General features: G+C 44.6%; 2 protein-coding genes across 2 annotated transcripts; one reads left to right on the plus strand and one right to left on the minus strand.

Annotated features, from left to right (window-relative positions):
• Window positions 1-568: 568 nt before the first annotated feature.
• On the minus strand, window positions 569-3,165 carry CLDN7 (claudin 7). The gene is made up of 4 exons (XM_072399173.1): window positions 3,025-3,165; window positions 1,681-1,845; window positions 1,215-1,299; window positions 569-1,114 (listed from the first exon to the last, which is right to left on the minus strand). Exons 2-4 carry the CDS (start codon window positions 1,817-1,819, stop codon window positions 940-942), a joined length of 399 nt encoding a protein of 132 aa, XP_072255274.1. The 5' UTR covers window positions 1,820-1,845; window positions 3,025-3,165; the 3' UTR covers window positions 569-939.
• Window positions 3,166-6,671: 3,506 nt separating this feature from the next.
• SLC2A4 (solute carrier family 2 member 4) lies at window positions 6,672-14,023 on the plus strand. Its single transcript, XM_072399174.1, has 12 exons — window positions 6,672-6,724; window positions 7,308-7,407; window positions 7,521-7,631; window positions 9,924-10,093; window positions 10,244-10,368; window positions 10,722-10,837; window positions 10,930-11,092; window positions 11,267-11,454; window positions 11,561-11,665; window positions 12,349-12,450; window positions 12,923-13,126; window positions 13,221-14,023. The coding sequence occupies exons 2-12, from the start codon at window positions 7,369-7,371 to the stop codon at window positions 13,425-13,427; spliced, it is 1,530 nt and encodes a 509-aa protein (XP_072255275.1). The 5' UTR covers window positions 6,672-6,724; window positions 7,308-7,368; the 3' UTR covers window positions 13,428-14,023.
• The last annotated feature ends 4,524 nt before the right edge of the window (window positions 14,024-18,547 follow it).

An 18,547-nucleotide genomic window follows, 5' to 3' on the forward strand; every position in this document is an offset into this window, starting at 1 on the left:
AAAAAACAATTGTTGCAGCGCGTTCACATTACAGGCAGATATTCAGGCGGGAGGATTTAGAATCATTCTGTTCCTTAGGCTGGGTCTACACGGACGTTCTTACTGCGTTTATATGCATTATTAACTAGCTGGAAAATGTCTATGCCATGTCTATGCCGCGTTTTCCCACCTTCTCCTGCATTAACATTTTAAGTGCTTATAAATGCAAGAAACACCCCATTCAAACCAATAGAAACGTTTACCCGTGTTTTTGGGTGTTTTCCAATGTTAACTCCACGTTTAGTTTTTTTAAGCTGGTGTAAATTAGCCAATTGGAATGCATGGGAACTTTAATCACGGGCTTTAAAGTCTCATGCTGGGGAAAACCACCACGTAGACCAATCCTTAACCTTACATTTTAAGTTGGTGGCAAGGGCAAGAATACACCAAGAATGGTGGTCCATCATACAATTTGATTGTACAACCATAGCTATACTCTGGGCATTGGAGGACTGCCTAATCATTTGGGGTACATCTGTTACATTACCACCATCCACCCACTATGCCCCCCATAACACAAATACAAAGCTTTCACATTTTGAACTTTTATTGCAAAAAGTTATTTACAAAATCTACTAAAAACATCAAAAAACCACATCATGTATGAAAGGTAAGAGGTCTCCAGGGACACTCGCGGTATAGCAAATAAAAGATCAGCCCATCCCCCCTCCCCCATATAATTCTAGCATTATTAACAAACTGGTTAGGTTTCAGAAGACACAATTGGTGCAAAGTTACTCTGAAGAGATGTGGAGTAAATGGGGGGCTCTGTACTCCATGTGACCACATTATTTACAGTACAGAAACCCATGGCCACCTGGTGTCTACACTGACCCCATGACCTCTGTCCGGGAATCATTCAAAGTGCTGCATCTTGGATCACTTTGCCAGGTCCTAGGGTCAGACGTAATCCTTGCCAGCTGATGAGGCCTTGGTCCGTGCTCCTCCAGTTTTAGGGTAACCTTTGGTATTGTAGCTGGTTTTCTTGGGACATGAACAAGCCAGAAGAGCTCCACCAAGAATAACCAAGAGTGAGCCAGCCCAGCCGAGGAATACGCCAGCACCAAATTCATACCTGGTAGAAGAATAAAAGACGTTAAATCGGACCATTGTGCTGGGGTTCTGCTACCCTACCCAGGAATGACAAAGATGGCAATACCAGGAAAAGAACCTACTTTGTGTTGACTGGAGTCAATGGGTTGTAGAATTCCCGGATAATCTGATTTCCATACCAGGAGCAGGCGATGAGGGCAGCTAGACCTGCAGGAGAAAATAATATTGAGTTAGAGTGCCACAAAGCTCCTGCCACCATGAAACCTGTGCCACAAAGCTCCTGCCACCATGAAACCTGTGCCACAGCCTTTGCCACCATGAAACCTGTGCCACAGCCTTTGCCACCATGAAACCTGTGCCACAGAGGTCTACTTGCCAACTAAGCCATGGCCAGAGATTGCCCACCAATACATCAACAAAGTCTGGCACCATGAAACCTGTGCCACAAAGACCTCCACCAACTAAGCCAGGGCCAGATGCTGCAAATCAATATATCCAACATCAATAAATTAATAAAGGCCCCCAGAAATGTTTGCGCACACCCCCCCCTCCCCCCATCATGAAATCCCACTGACCACACCAACTCACCTGCCAAGAGAAAAACGAAGCCTCCAGTCATGGCAATCCGTGCCTTCTTCACCTTGTCATCACCTCCGCATTTGGTGCACTTCATCCCCATGGAGGAAACGGCCATACCAAATATCCCAACAACAATAGAGACCACCATGAGGGCACGTGTGGCCTGCAGGGCAGCTGTGGGGAGAAGAGAATGGATTAGAGGTGCCACCAATTCCAGACATAACTATCCAATAGGAGGACAACCTCCAGCCATTGGTAGCTGAAGATAAAACCCCCACTCATTGCAGCATTACAGAGCAATTCCGTAGCCAGTATGGCCGCCATTCATCCATGATGGCATTGGAGAGATCGGAGCTCCAGACTTTCCTGGCACATTTATAGTAATGGGGATGCCCGGCACCTCACCTTCAGTCAGTAAACAGAATAAAATTTTATGCCAGAGCTTCCATTAGATCATTTGGAGCCATGGCAGGATTTGTGCCAATGTGCACCAAGGGGACCAGTCACATCAGTCCATGGGGCAGATCTGGGGGCAGGAAAGGGACAAGCTGGAAATCGGCAGCACAGATTCACAACCGTGAAAGAAAATTATCAGGACCCAAATACCCCCCCCCCCCCCCCTAAACACATCCCTATCCTGTGTACAATGGCTGCTCGGGCCTTCTGTGGAATCACATTTCATACAGAAAGGAGGCCCAGAAATCCCCCACCCCCACCCAGGGCCCTGAAGCCCCCATACCTGGGCCTGCCACTTCTTGTCCTAGACAACCAGCACATTCCTCACCACTACAGCTTATGTACCCGACATCTCAACTCCTTCCTCAGGTCATGTGATTGGACTGCCGGGGAAACCCTAAATCATGTGCCATGTATGGCATTTAAAAGGCATACAATGCACAACTACCCCATACCTACAATATAGACCACCCTGCCCAACCTACCCCCCGAGTGAATACAAACTGCCCAACCTATCCCCCATACCTACGCCACCCTGCCCAACCTACCCCCCATACCTACACCACCCTGCCCAACCTACCCCCCCAAGTGAAGGCAAATCACACAACCTACCCCCCCCCCAATCGAGGGGCCTTGCGTGCTATGTTCATGTACAGTCATGGAGCTGACCCCCATTATCCTACATTGGACCGGCCCGGTCTCAACCCCCCAGATTGAATGACAGGAAAGTCTCCTCCTCTGCACACAAAGCGTAACCAGAGATCATTCCAGGAATGAATTATAAAGCAGACATACGGAGCCATCGCAGGACTTCTATCATGTATAGGGGCCCCAAACTGCACACATCAAGGGGCCACCACGTAATCAGGGGACATATACAGTCTACTAAAGACTTACAAACTGCTACATATAAGAAGATTGTCCAATCAGATTGCACCTGTGTCCAACATTCACTGGCACGTGACAGCAGGAGTGTTTTACTACACTACAGTATATGGAGGCGATGAGTCAGCAGCCATTACAGAACAGGTAGCAGAGTCGCAGGTGACACAGAGGTGTCACACCCAGAGGGGGGAGGGGGAGAGTTTCACAGAAACTGCGCAGGGAGGGGGGAGGTAAACAAAAGGCGGAAAATATTCACCCCCCCACACTTCCTCCTCCATCCAACACAGAACAATTCCCACCAACCACAGGGTCACCTGGGGGTCACATGACCATTTATACATGACCCCCTTAAACCCACAGGGCCAATCAACTTGGCAATTCACCAACAGGACGCCATGACCCTCCCTGGTACATGCCCCACCGTACATTGCCCAATCAGCACTCTGTACAGAATGGACCCCCCTATAATACCCCAGCGTAGGTCACATTGTATACACTGCCCCAGATACCAGAAGGAGGGTAAATCAACTATATACCCCCCCCCACACACACACACACACACACGTACCCCTCTACATACCCCCTGGTCTCACCATACACAGGTGCACCCTCTATTTACCCCCTCCAGGTGCTCTCTATCCCCTCTATATACCCCCCAGTGTCCCCATACACAGGTGCCCCCTCTATATACCCCTTCCCAGTGTCCCCATACACAGGTGCCCCCTCTATATACCCCCCAGTGTCCCCATAGACAGGTGCCATGTCTATACCGTTAGCGGCAGCACGTGGCCCCCGCCCTCTGATAAGGGGTTATCGGGGCCATTCACTGACTTATCAGGGCAGATAAGAGGTAACGGGACGCAGCTGAGCACTAGGAGAACGCCGCAGACACTGCCAACTCCCAGGGGCATCTAATGACCTACACAGGGCATTGTAGGGGCACCCCAGGCTGGCACCATACTGGGAGGAGGAAGGGGGGGAGGAAGGTTCAGCCTGAAACTGGTTAGACCGGTTCTGGGGCATCAGAGAAACCGGCCACCGCCCAGCTAGCCGCTGACCTAGAGGGCCCCAGGGGCTCCCAGAATCATCAGGAGGGCCCAAGGAGGAGAAAGTGGGGGTCACTGCTAGAGAAACTAAATAATTATCAGGGCCTTACCCAGGCACCCAGCCAACCCCAATACACCTGCACTGTCACCCAGCCAATAGTAATGGGGGCCACACCCCCACCTTACCTGCTCTGGGGGAAGGAGAGGGCAGATTAGTGAAGGGGACCTATCGGTCTCTTTGGTCACATGGTCACACATATCGGTCTCTTTGGTCACATGGTCTTACCTAACAGTCTTTAGGGTCACCAGTTAGGATCACTCTGGTTCCATTGACGTACATGCTCTTTCAGGATGAAGCGTACAGATCCCACAATATTATGACCAGTTCTCTTTGTTGTACAGAACCATACCGGTACTAAAGGTGCAAATACCCCCCCCCCCTCAACTAGGATGAAAGAGCCCCCAGGGGACATTTCTATAGCAGGTGGGTATAAAGTCATGTGACTACAAATTTGTATTTGGTGATGCCGTGTCACCGTGCTGCAACTACAAGAATTTCAAGAAAAGAAGGAGCAGGGAAATCTGCCCACATAATGTGTTGGGGTAACTAGAGCCCCCTGCTGGTCAGGATGGTATTACATCTTTCTGGGGCCCCCTTCTGGCAGAATATCATAGTTCTGGGGCCCCTGCTGGCAGAGTGTTATAAAGATCCATGCTGGCTGCATCATAACTTTGGGGGCCCAGTGGGAAGAGTGTCATCATTCTGGGGCCCCTTGCTGACAGAGTATCATTATTCTGGGGCCCCTTGCTGACAGAGTATCATTATTCTGGGGCTCTTTGCTGACAGAATATTATAATCTTCGGGCCCCCTGCTGGCAGAGTATCATCGTTTTGGGGGCCCCTTGCTGGCAGAATATCGTAATTCTGGGGCCCCTTGTTGGCAGAGTATTACTGCTGTTAGTGTGATATAACTATGGGCCCCCTGCTTAAAGAGTGACATAATTTTCCAGCAGGGGCCCCGGGAGTTTTTATGATACTCTGGCAGCAGGGGACCCCGGAGTATCCTGATTCTGGGGTTTCTGAGGGCAGAGTGTCATAATTCTGAGGCCCCCTGCTGGCAAAGTATTTTAATTTTAGTGGCCCCTGCAGGCAGAGTTGTATAATTCTAGGGGCCCTGTGTTGCAGAGTGTTATCACTCAGTGCCCCCTGCTGGCACAGTGGTATAGAGCTGACTCGGCCCAGGGTTATTGCAGGCTGTGCCCTCTGCTGGATGCGGTGATGTAGTGCAGTGCTTTAGCCAATGGTGTTCTGTGGTGGGATTTGGCCATGATATTGGCTGCTCGTAGTCAGCAGAGAATCTTCATATTGTAAAGCGCTGTGTCATAAACGGCCATACTGGTGGACAGTCCCTCAAAATGCTGCCCTGTATGGGGGTCAATGGGGTAAAATCATCCGCATGACATTGGGGGGAGGAGGTATCATGTGTTATTTACAGGTTCTTTATGTGTAGAATTGCCCCTCCCCTGGGCAGCTTTGAAGGAGGGAGTTGGTGCTCAGGTAATGGGGGAGTGTTTTGTAGACAAGGCGTTCTAGAAGTATGAAGAGATATGGTTAGAGGGTATGGAGGGGTCCAGTGAGGGTTTCAGATTCTTGAATATGAGGATTCTTAATGGACCATAGAGGGCGCTCTTCCTGTCTTGCTCCTGAAAACCAAATCTGGTTGCATCTGATTCAATGATTGCCAATGAGTATACAGATTTAGCTTTGAGACTTCACTTGACACATGCTTGTGTCAGGTTCAGAAAGTCCTGAAGGAAGGGTAAGGGGCATTTTTAGGGTATCAGTGACCCCCCCAGTACAATTACTGTGTTTATATTGCTGTACCCATGGCAGTACCTTCTATAGGTCAGAGGTCTGCACAGGTATGGCTTTAGGGTGGAGGTCTGGAGTCACTCCTATCACTGACGGTATAAAACGTGGTATGAATTGTTTGCAGTATTAATATCTTTGTATTTTATATATTGTACATTATATTTCTGTTTGTGATTTGTACATTGTGTGTGTGTTTGGTTGTGACGTCAGTGTCTGTATCTATGGGCTGCCCCAGGGAGCTGACAATCTATTATTACCCCGTATAAGCCTCTGGAAAGGTTATGGTTTTGCGTCGGAGGCCACGTGAAACTGGTGAGCTCCTGTGTGTTGCTGACCCCCATGGCCTCCCCCTGGGGGGTGTTGGGTTTCAGTTGGTATTTTAGTCAGAGGACATGATGCCCCTCCACCAGGAGACAGCTGCACTGGTCCTCCGACCTTTTAGTGACAGGCTGGGGGTTGTCAGTCAGCAGACCTCATTGGTCTCTATATGTTCTATAGGATGTTAATATGCAGCGTGGCTCCGTGGTAAAATTATTCTTTTGGGGGTGGGGGGCCATGAGGTCTCTCCGGCCTCTGTCTATGTGCCCGCCACTCCTTTGGCTGTTCTGAGCCCTGGCCAGGGTCATCTCCTCCTGTAACCTTTCCAAACCTTCAATGAAAGGTTGTCTCCAGATTTAGACCCCGTCCCGGCTCAGCCCCCCTCTGCCCCCTCCCAGGTTAGACTACAACACTCGGTATTTTCACAGCTCGGTGTCAGTTTGGTGCCACCTTCCGCCAGCTGGCAGGGATTCAAGGTACCTCTTCTATCTGCCTCACTCCCCCAGCTCCTTCCTCTTCCTCATTCTTCTCTAGCTCTTTATCTACCACCATCAGGGACCCCCAATAACTCTTCCCTTCATTATCTGGGTCCTCTCTGTACCCTTCATCATGGAGCACCTTATTCCTTGTCCATCACCCCTGATTTTTTTGTGTGCAAGGGTCCAACACTGACCCCCCCCCCCCCCCCCCCCGTTAGTCTGACCTGTAACTTTCTCTCTTCAGCCTGGGCACCCTATTACTCTGACCCGTGACCTCTCTTCAGCCTTAGCACCCAGTTAGTCTGACCCATAACTTTCTCTCTTCAGCCTGGGCACCCTGTTACTCTGACCCATAACTTTCTCTCTTCAGCCTGGGCACCCTATTACTCTGACCCGTGACCTCTCTTCAGCCTGGGCACCCTATTACTCTGACCCGTAATTCCCTCTTCTCAGCTCAGGCACCAAGTTTCTCCATTCTCAGTTTCCGTCTTTGCAGCCTTCTGAAAAGTTTGTGTCCCTCTTGTGACGGTTTGCCTGGGGCGGCCCTCCTCCCCCTCACCTCTCTCTTCTCTCCTCCAAGGTCACAGAAACTCTCCAAACGTTTTCTACCTCTCAGGGGCTTTCTAGAAAAAGAAGTGAAAATGCCCTCTGGTGGATTCCAGCCCATTGACGGAGGACAGGTATCAGGGGTTTGCTGACACTTTTGGGGGGATTCTGTGTGTGTCACCAATATTCTGGATTGGAGAAGTTGAGGTGGTGACAGGTGGTCTGACCTATCCTGGTTCTCTCATAGATGGTGGTCCGTACTGCTGTCACCAAGACTCTGGTCCTGTCTATCTTTACCGCCATCCTGAGCTCGTTTCAATTTGGATACAACATTGGTGTCATCAATGCTCCCCAAAAGGTGGGTAACAATACAGGAACAATTGGATAGAGACCACACAGAATAGGGTAATTATTGGGGGGGGTTGAATTAGGATAAACTCATAGAGAATGATTACATTGTATTATTATACTATTGTGATATATACGGTGTCACATGACATCACAGAGAATAATTACATTGTATTGTTATAGTATAGTGAAATATAGGGTGTCACGTGACATCACAGAGAATAATTACATTGTATTAATATAGTATTGTGATATATAGGGTCACATGACATCACAGAGAATAATTACATTGTATTGTTATAGTATTGTAATATATAGGGTGTCAGATAATGATTACATTGTATTATTATAATATTGTGATATTTACGTGTCACATGACATCACAGAGAATTAATATATTGTATTATTATGGTATTGTGATATTTACGTGTCACATGACATCACAGATAATGATTACATGATTACAGGACATCAGTGTCACATGACATCGCAGAGAATGATTACATGGTAATATTAAACTGTTGTGGTATATACGGTGTCATATGACATTACAGAGAACGATTACATTGTACTGTTATAGTATTGTGATATATATAGTGTCATATGACATCACAGAGAATAATTACATTGTATTATTATACTATTGTGATATATACGGTTTCACATGACATCATAGAGAATGATTACATTGTATTATTATAGCATTGTGATATATACAGTGTCATATGACATCACAGAATTACATTGTATTATTATAGTATTGTGATATATACAGTGTCATATGACATCACAGAGAATGATTACATTGTATTAATATAGTATTGTGATATATACGGTGTCACATGACATCACAGAGAATGATTACATTGTCTTATTATAGTATTGTGATATAGGCCTGTTACATTCGGGCACTTTTGGTGGTAACATCACACGTAACTTTCTCAATGTTTGGGTATTAGAAGCTCCAAATTCTCATGGGGTCCTGGTGGACAGGTTACTGGGCTATCTGAGGGGCTTCACAGTGCAAAAAATGAAGGTCTTCTTAGGGCCCTTCCACCATCTTCCCCAAAAGTTATTGGTTGGGGCCACTAAAAAGAAAAACATTGTTCACTGCTTACAGGGACTACAGAAACATTTTTAAAGTGTGACCCTCTGGCCATTGTAGGGTGGAACGGAGGTATTATGTACTGAGCTATCTGTGTGGAGCATTTATTGTGTATGTATGAATTCAGTGTATGTGTATGCTGTTGATGTACATCCATCACAGAATATAACTAGATATTAAAGTTTTAATGTAAAGACAACACAGACTATTGATCCAGGGAACAGCCGATTGGCTCATGGGGTAAGGAAGGAACTGTTTTACCCTGTTGGAGCAAATTGAACCTGGGGTTTATAAGGGAATGATTTGCCTTTCTTTGGATCAGCTATGTTTATTTTTATCTGGGATATGTTTATTTCTCTAGTGGTTGAATGTGATGGATTTATGTTTTTTTTTTTAACCCATTTATGTAACTATCGCCATCAAACCCTGTAAAATTCAGATGCCAGTCACTTCAATGTAGGCCCGGAATTACTTTGGGTGGTCAGGTACATAGAGCCCGCCGGGTTTGGGGTCTGCTTTATTCAGGACAGAGGCATCTGTAGAAAGATGACAATAAATATTAATACATATTTGTAGTGACAGGTCCACTTTACAAATGCTGCTGGATATGTAGATGATAAAGGCTGGGCAAGTCTACTAAAGATGGGCCTGCCTTGGCGGGGCTCTCTTTTTTTAGTCACATAGGTGTGGAATTAGACTTTGCTGGCTTCCATTCTGACCACATATGGTGTCATTGTCCTCACTCGTGGTGGGGATGCTTCCAGTGTCCAATAATAATGGAAATTTCTAGAGGAGTTCATACAGTGTTAGGGAGTTGTCAGGGCTTTGTGGAGGTGACGTGTTTGTCAGGAAGAGTTGGCTGTGCCGATCTCTGATGAGTAACGTAAAAGTTATATAAGAGGTGTAAAGTGGCCGTCTACATTACAAGGACATTCAGTTATCAGAGTGCCTGAAATGTCACATTGTGTGCCACAGGAACGGCCTAGATAGGCAGATTATCATAAAAGCAGCTGTGGGCTTTGTGATGCCAAAAAAATACAAATGCCTTACATTTAAAGAAACATTTTCAGTTTATCAGGATGAGGCCAGTAAAATTCTCTTTCTAAGGGTAAACATTTTGCAGCACACAGCTGACTTCCTGTCGATAACATGGGGCCTGTATTAATCCTTCCTGTATCCTCTGATTCTCTCTGTTAGATCATAGAACAAAGCTACAATGAATCGTATATCAGTCGAAAAACTCCAGAATCGGGCTCCATCGATGTTGGCCTCCTGCGGACTCTGTGGTCACTATCAGTGGCCATATTTTCTATTGGAGGCATGGTGTCCTCACTGTGTGTTGGGGTGGTGTCACAGTGGTTAGGACGGTAAGTGAGCATTGTGACTGACTATTGTGACCCTAATAAATGGGGCAGACTGGACAGTTAGGGTTAGTTGAAGTTGGGAGCAGAGAGCAAAGAGAGTTTCAGTTTTCTCTGTAATTTTGTTTGTCCTGTTGTCCTCTCGTTCTTGAACAGGAAGCGAGCCATGATTGTCAATAATTTCTTTGCCTTTGTTGGTGGGACGATGATGGGACTTTGCCAGGTCAGCCATTCGTACGAGATGATGATTTTGGGAAGATTCATTATTGGAGCATATTCAGGTAGGAAAGGCCTTACAGCACAGGAAGTGAATGCAAATTTTCCCTCATGAGATCTAGCTATTAAAGAAAACAATTGACATTTGTTTCAATATATTCCTACTTTAGATAGATAGTGGACATCACCATTTAAAGGTTTCACTTCATTGGCTCTGACAGGCCACATGAAATCACCATATTGCCAGCTTTCAGGACATTGGCTGTGTGTGGTCATATGAATTAAGTGGCTTAAGTGTATCACAATATGTCCAGGCCCAAATGTAACCAGTTTGTTGATCCTTCTTCCTACTTAGTACTACATTTTTTCTACAATCCTCTCATAATAATTCAATGTATATTTTCCTGTGTCATGGCAGGTTTGGCCTCTGGGTTGGTTCCAATGTATGTAGGTGAGATTTCCCCAACCCATCTCCGAGGAGCGTTGGGTACCCTCCATCAGCTCTCATTGGTCATTGGTATTCTTGTGGCTCAGGTAATTTGCAGGATAGCAATCCATTTGCCCACCTCTTTCTTCACTTCTTTCTGTTATCGGCCTTTTTCCTTACGTCATGTCTTGTCTCCTAGGTCCTGGGTTTGGATTTGTTCCTGGGCACAATGTCTCGGTGGCCGGTCCTCTTCTGGGTGACTCTGATTCCAGCTGCTCTTCAGTCAGTGTTGCTGCCTTTCTGTCCGGAGAGCCCTCGCTTCCTGTATATTGTGTGCGAGCAGGAGGGACTGGCCAAGACCAGTGAGTGCTTTTCCCGGCTGTGATAGGCCGGTGAGATCACCCCACATCATGACATATTTCTGACCACTGATATTATATTGCATTGTGTCATGACAAGAACAGAGTGTGCCTATGAAGGTGAGCATGGTGGTCTCTTGACATGATGATAACGATAGGTTCTGTCATGTTTCCCAGGTCTGCGGCGCCTCTATGGTCTCCAGGATGTATCAGATGCACTATCAGAGATGAAGGAAGAGAAAAGACAAATGGACACTCAGCAGAAAGTGTCCATCCTACAGATCTTCAGATCCCGAACATACCGGCAACCCATTATAGTGGCCATAATGCTCCAACTATCCCAACAACTTTCCGGCATTAATGCGGTAAGACTTTTCTACTTGCCGTTATATGTCATACTTTGTAAAGTGACAGAATTTGAGGTTTGATTTGCACTTTCCCTGCTATGACGGTTTCATTGTCTTTTCTCAGATCTTCTATTACTCCACCGATATCTTTTTTAAAGCTGGAGTGGATCAGCCAATCTATGCAACAATTGGGGCAGGAATCGTCAACACGGCATTTACTGTGGTGTCGGTATGCATGTGGATTTCTTTCCATTCTGTTTATTTCCATGTAATGACACAATTCTTGCTTTCACACCATACCAGTTACACAAAAAAAGTTTACTTGACATTCTTCAAAATAATCTGATTTGATATCTGTTGGAAGAATTGTATCAGTAATATTTGTCTGAACCCAGAAATATGTTTAGTAAAAGCTTTTTCCTATGATTTTCTGCTGTTTAAAGGGAATTTAGGTGACATTTTAGACTGGATAGGAGCTCTTGTCCCTCTTTTATCTATAAAATGCTCAGTTGGGCAGCCGCTCGCTCATTCTCCCCCACTAAAGAGCAGAAGGGGTCTGTATGTACAGAGCTCGTTCATTCATCTTTCAGTCTTTTGTTGTTAGAAAGGATCATGAACAATTTTTTTCTAACGACAAAAGTGTGTATGCAGCCTAAATCATACTTCTACTGTATTCAAATCATGATCTGGAACAGTGGATTTCCCTTCCTCTGAACTTCCCTTTCAATCAACCAGTAGGAGCAATATATTCATACAACACATACCAGCCGGTGTAAAAATATGAGCTCCCACTTACATACCAGTGCCATGGTCTTTTGTTTCTGTTCATCTATTTTTACAATCATCATACTATTACGGTCAATAAAAATGTTTGTAATTGTGTCCATTATTGTCTCACTGTTCTCTTTACAGCTATTCCTTGTGGAGAGGGCAGGAAGACGGACCCTGCACCTGGTGGGCTTGGCGGGAATGATCATGTGTGCCCTATTAATGACGGTGGCAATGGTGTTACAGGTGAGGTGGACTATGCATTCAGCCTTCCTCCAGGGCGAGGTACAGCCACACATTATTTCTGCACTGACGAGCTAGTTGGAAATTCATTTTTTTTTTTTTTTTTTACTTTGAAAAGGTTTTGGTTAGAGTTAGGCTTCCATACAGATTATACCTGAATATTGAAATTACATTACAACAATGAGAATATTAGCAAGTGGAATACTATAATGAAGAGAATTTGTTGAACTGTGGGTGTTCAGCCATTGGGAACAAAGTCAGACAGTGTGTTTATAGGACAAGATGTTGTCAGGATGGTGTAATGTTCCCCCGCAATGTGAGCAGCCTGGGCAGCATTTATATTAGGCAATGAGGAAAAATGAGAACATAAATTATTCACTGGAACCAGCACAGGTCGTACCCTGCACTCTGTCCTGACCATTTTCCTTAATTTTCAGATGACCACAATTATTTCCAATTTGTACTTTCTCACCAGGAAACCATTCCCGCCATCAGTGCTTTAAGCATGGCTGCCGTTTTCGGATTTGTGGCATTCTTCGAGGTTGGGCCTGGTCCCATTCCATGGTTTATTGTGGCTGAACTTTTTAGTCAAGGTCCTCGGCCTGCAGCCATGGCCATTGCTGGATGTACCAACTGGACATCAAACTTCATCATTGGGATGGGATTTCCCTATGTTGCGGTAGGTAACAGTTGGGCTCTGTAGTATGGGCAGGGTAAGTTGAAAGATGGGGTCATTGCCAATAACAAATCCGTTTTGGTTGTTTTATCTCCAGGACCTCTGTGGGCCTTACGTCTTCCTCCTTTTTGCCTTGGTATTATTGGGTTTCTTCATATTTACATATTTCCGTGTCCCGGAAACCAGGGGAAGATCGTTCGATGAGATTGCTAATGCTTTTCGACGAAGGAACCCGTCACTATTAGACCATGAGGTAAAAGCCAGCACCGAGTTAGACAGTCTGGGGGGTGGAGACGACGTATAAAAGCAACATACCCACCATGATAGAACCATTGTTATGAAGCTCAGAAGCCACCTACCTAGAAGGAAGCCTGCCACAGGACAAAAACTACCAAACTCATTCAAAAGTTCTTAACATTTGTCATGGCACGAGTATTCTGTAAATATTACCTGGAAGACAACGTCATTGATCACAAGAATTGTCCTCCATGAGCTGGAAGGAGACAACAACTCCCCCCCACTTGCATTATCTGTTGCTTCTTCCCAATTCCAGGAGATGATAAGGAGGCATTTTGTAAGGGCACACAATGTATGTGGTGAGAGATTTCATTGATAAAATATTATGTGTGAATATTTATGAATGCCAGGAATGAATGGGAAGATTATAGCAACCACAAAATCTGTAACCACATACAGGAAGCACTAGAATTTAATAATCATCAAGATAGATTTTCATATATTGTGTACAAATTAATGGCCCCCCCAGTGTCCATGACAGAGGACCATGGGGGAAACACAGGCCACCATGGGTGTCATATAGAAGTATATATTATGTATAAATCTGTATATATTATTGCTGTGATAATAAATTATTACATATATCCAATGGTGGTCACAGATCGCCAGGGCACTTTTATGTGATTAGTGGTCCTTCACAACATCAAATCCGTCTGCTCCAAGTGACTGAAAATTGTGAGTACATGTAGCAAAGCTCACACCCTGATTGACACTGAAGGAAACCCTCTGAAAGGGACACAATACAAGTAAAATACAGCATAGTCCCTGTGTAAATAGAATCTGGTTTCCTTATAAATGCAGATAAAAGCAGGCAGAGGTGTGAACATTCACCCCATGGCAGATTCCAGGAAGGCCGGAAAGCCACAAGTCAGATGAATGACTTTGTTTTCCTAATTTTTGCTGTTGTTCTGGTCAGCAGCAAAGAGCTCAATGTTCCAAGTCGGTATTTGTATAACCGAACCCTCTGATAGGAGGCAGTGTGGGGGTTAGATTGATTAACTGGTTGTATTTGGGGGCAGACAATGTTATGGGCATATCACAACACGTGAATACATCCGGATTAGGAATCATTCCTGACTATGGAATTCATTACAAGAACATGAGGAGCTCAATGCCAGATGTAGCCATCATCAATTTGTTTGTGAATTTAATTCAAACAACCTCGGGCCAGCAAGGACTCTGTCTGTAAAGCAAATACACAAAGAAAAGCTGGGAACCATGGGGGACCATTATTACTTCTACACATAAGGAATGCCAAAGAAAGCTGGAGCAGGCTAAGGCAGAAGAGGCGACTAGGTAATTTAGCAGGAAAAGGATATAGAGGACAGGCAACCCATAGAATAATGGGCACAGAACCTGCTGGATGATAAAACACAACACCCTGTATAGGGCTCAGCATAGCTGCCAGCATGTGTTGGCCATGGTGAGATACGAAGTCCACGATTCTCTAATAATATCAAGAGAAATCTAATAAAAGTATTGGCTCCAATTTCAGCATCAGTGAAACTCTTGAATGATGAATGGTAAAAGCATGGAAAGGAAGTGCTGTCAGCTTACAGAAGTCAGAGAGGAATCAGTTTTACTCAGATTATAGGACATGACTTTTATTTAGTTGAATGTGAGCAAAATGGTCCAGTAGCCATGCTGCCCCCTTCAATGTCATCATCATTAACCAGATACAACATGAGTACTTTGAGTACTAGTCCAACCCCTTCCCGTGGCATGAAAATTCTGGTCCCACCCCTTCCCGTGGCATGAAAATTCTGGTCCCACCCCTTCCCGTGGCATGAAAATTCTGGTCCCACCACTTCCCATGGCATGAAAATTCTGGTCCCACCACTTCCCGTGGCATGAACATTCTGGTCCCACCACTTCCCGTGGCATGAACATTCATTAAATCCGGGGAAGGCCACCTTTCATCATTAGCCTGCTGGAGCACAAGGTTCCTCCTTGCCTTCTGTTTTATATATATTTTGCTTATTGTACAATCTTAGCCTTTCCAGCAGATCTCATGCAGAGCCAGCACATACAGAAGAATAAAATCTAGTAATAGACCACAATAGGGGCAGAGCAATGAGGGGGGAGCATGGACTTGGTGTCACTGGAGGAGGAAAGTCTGCCATTGGCTATTACTCTATAGATGGCTGTGTGCCCCATATGAGTATCAATCACCCCATGAAGGGGGCATATTCTTCATTTGGGATATGATGGCTATCAATACATGGGATATAATTGCTATAAATATAGGTGAAATAATAAAGTTCTCCTTCATTTATCACAAGAAAACAATTTGCTTAAATTAGACCTGCAGAATCAGCAGATGAAGTTTGGACCAGAGTGGCGTAGTAATGGGGTTATAAAATAACAGGTTTGGCAGGTCTAACAATTCATTGCCGGCAGCCATAACTCATACACCCAATACATGAGGGAATGTCAGTGGGCTAGATTAATAGATTTTTAATTCCTCTTTGTGCAATACCCAACCATAACACACCCTTTATAGGCAGGCAAGTGCTAAGGTTTTATTACAAAGTACTGATTGTCATTTGTGACAGGTCAGAACAAAACTTCCCAAATAGGAGGAGAGCAACTAAATTAGGGACCCAGAAACAATGCAGCTTGGATCTGATGTATACAGGAAAATTCATCGATTGCTTATATGCTTTGTAACAACCAAGGAGGAATCACAGAGCAGAGAGAAGCCGATACACACCAGGAAAGTAGCCTTAGGTGTATGTAAAGGCTGCGCACTGTATGTGGAAAAGCCAAAGTCCCCCTCTGACAATCAGCATACATACTCAAATACAATATTCCAAGGACATTATATTTGTTGATTGAACTCTTTTCTTTGGCCAATATCAAGGAATTCAGCTGGTAAATTCTAAGCAGTTAGGAGATTAGTAAAGTACATCAAGCAAAATCAAGATACATCAAGAAAAAGCCCAAACCCTAAATATAATTATCACCAATCACTCTGAGAATAGGTTGTAAATCTGTATAATGATTCTAGTGTGTTTGTCAGAAAATCAGATCTGAGGTGTCTACTCCATAATAGACGGGCTCCTATAATTCTACAATCACCAGTGAGTGCCACAGTAACCACACCAGCCAATAATGGCAATATAGATGGAGACAGGGGCTTTTCCCCCATCACTACAAGGCTGTACTCATACCATTTCATATATATACTATTACCAGGTAACAGAAGAGCCACAAAACTAAACTTTGGAATACAGAATTAAGGGCTTGTGTTTCTTTGCTAGGAAACTTCTTAATCCAACTCCCAACCTCCTCTGATTTCAGTTCATCAGGAAACTTGCAGCAACTTTTCCAGACAGATAGCTCACCCAATACCAAACCTTAGAATATGGAATGTGGGGTGTGGGGAGGTCCAGAACCTGTCTGTTCTAAGGAAGAGAAGATTTGCCCTCTGGATGATGTATAACTGCCTTTTATCTATTCCTGAATTGGGTTGTCTAATATCCTAGCATTAACTCCTCTATATCTATTATATACACTATCCACCTGTGGAGATCCCAGCCACACAGCCAGACACCTGGTCATCCAACCCAATACACACTACACATCTGAGGGAAATTTCCCATTAAAGTATAACAGAGATGCATTTCAGGTTCCACTTCCATTCCAATAATGATTTTTTTTATTTTTACATCCATCTTTAAAAACTAGCTTACTGTAGTCTTTAGGCAAAAAACTCAACCTTTGTAAATGCTGAATTTTCTTCATAATGATGGTCTCTACAGATGTGTACATTTATATGTATGTGATCCTTCTCCAATCACTACAAAGATGCATTCCAACATTTGGTAAATACAATCACCATATGGATTGAACCAAGTACATGGTCAACCTCACTAATGGCTTACTGAAGCCCCAAAGTGATAACCTTACAGCAGTGGTGGCAAACCTATGGCACGGGTGCCAGAGGGGTCACTCAGAGGATTCTCTGTGGGCGTGCGCTTCCCACCTTGCTGGCTTTCCATTGGCCGTGCCATTGTCCCTGTCAGCAGTGCTGAGGAATTTCCCTTTCCCTAAGTCATCAGTTTACCCTCAGAATACCAGGCTGTGGGGAGGAGAGGCAGCTGATGCGAATTGAATCTATCACCAATCATCGTACCGGAATTGTCAGGGGGAACTTTGTATTGGCTACTGTCCATAGGAACCAACCTGGTCTCCTCGTAACGGGATAGTAAGAGCTTGTATGGATAATCCAAGGTCTGCACACCTCATGTGTATAAGAAATGTGTGCTACACCTCCACTTCATCTTATTAATGCAAATACCCCAAGAAGTAGGTCCAACACACGTACAGCGGTGGCAAATGAAAGGTAGGTAATGTACTAAGATGCCTTTTTCAGAGCAGGCCAAAAGCTGGTAGTCAGTGGAACATTGCTCCCTTGCACTGGTGGTCAGCAAAGTTAACTAACTGCTTTTTTTGGTATAGGGATGCTATGGTGTGGTATGGTATTTGTATTAGGGGCCTGATTTTTTTTTTTGTGTTTTTAAAGACTCCCAAGTCTTGAACACACAAAATTTAGTTCAGCAAAAACAGACAGTGGAATATCATTCCAAAAGGCCTGGACAGAGCCATTTGGAGTGATTGAACCCAATGGGAAAGCATTATGTATTCCATGTAATGAAAGTGTTGTGTGTTACACATAAAGTGTCAGACAGCACACAAAAGTGTTGTCAAACTTGGTGAAACTGAAAGAAAGGTTTCTCTAAAGGAAATATAATTTCCAGTATCTTTTGTTACAGTTAGTTACAGTTTTTACAACTATCTTTCTAGAGCAAATCAGCTGCCAATTTTCAAATTTCATTGTGTATAGCAAAACATGATAAGCCGCTCTCTGATGAGGATATTATGGAAATGGCCATGTTGTCTGGGAGTAATTCCTGTTATCATGAGTTCCCGAAGAAGGATAAAATTATTCAACTCTGAGATGCCACTTAGCAGAAATCTTGTTATGGATGGAGTCCAGCACATGGAAAGTGATGTTAGTAGCTCAGCACTGACTTACAGAAGGCAGCTTGTTACTCCATGTGCTTGGATGAAAGCACCGATATAAATAATCATGTAAGGCTAGCAGTATTGTGTGTTATGGTG

Source organism: Pyxicephalus adspersus, chromosome 2 (genome assembly GCF_032062135.1).
Source record: "Pyxicephalus adspersus chromosome 2, UCB_Pads_2.0, whole genome shotgun sequence".
Lineage (NCBI taxonomy): Eukaryota > Metazoa > Chordata > Amphibia > Anura > Pyxicephalidae > Pyxicephalus > Pyxicephalus adspersus.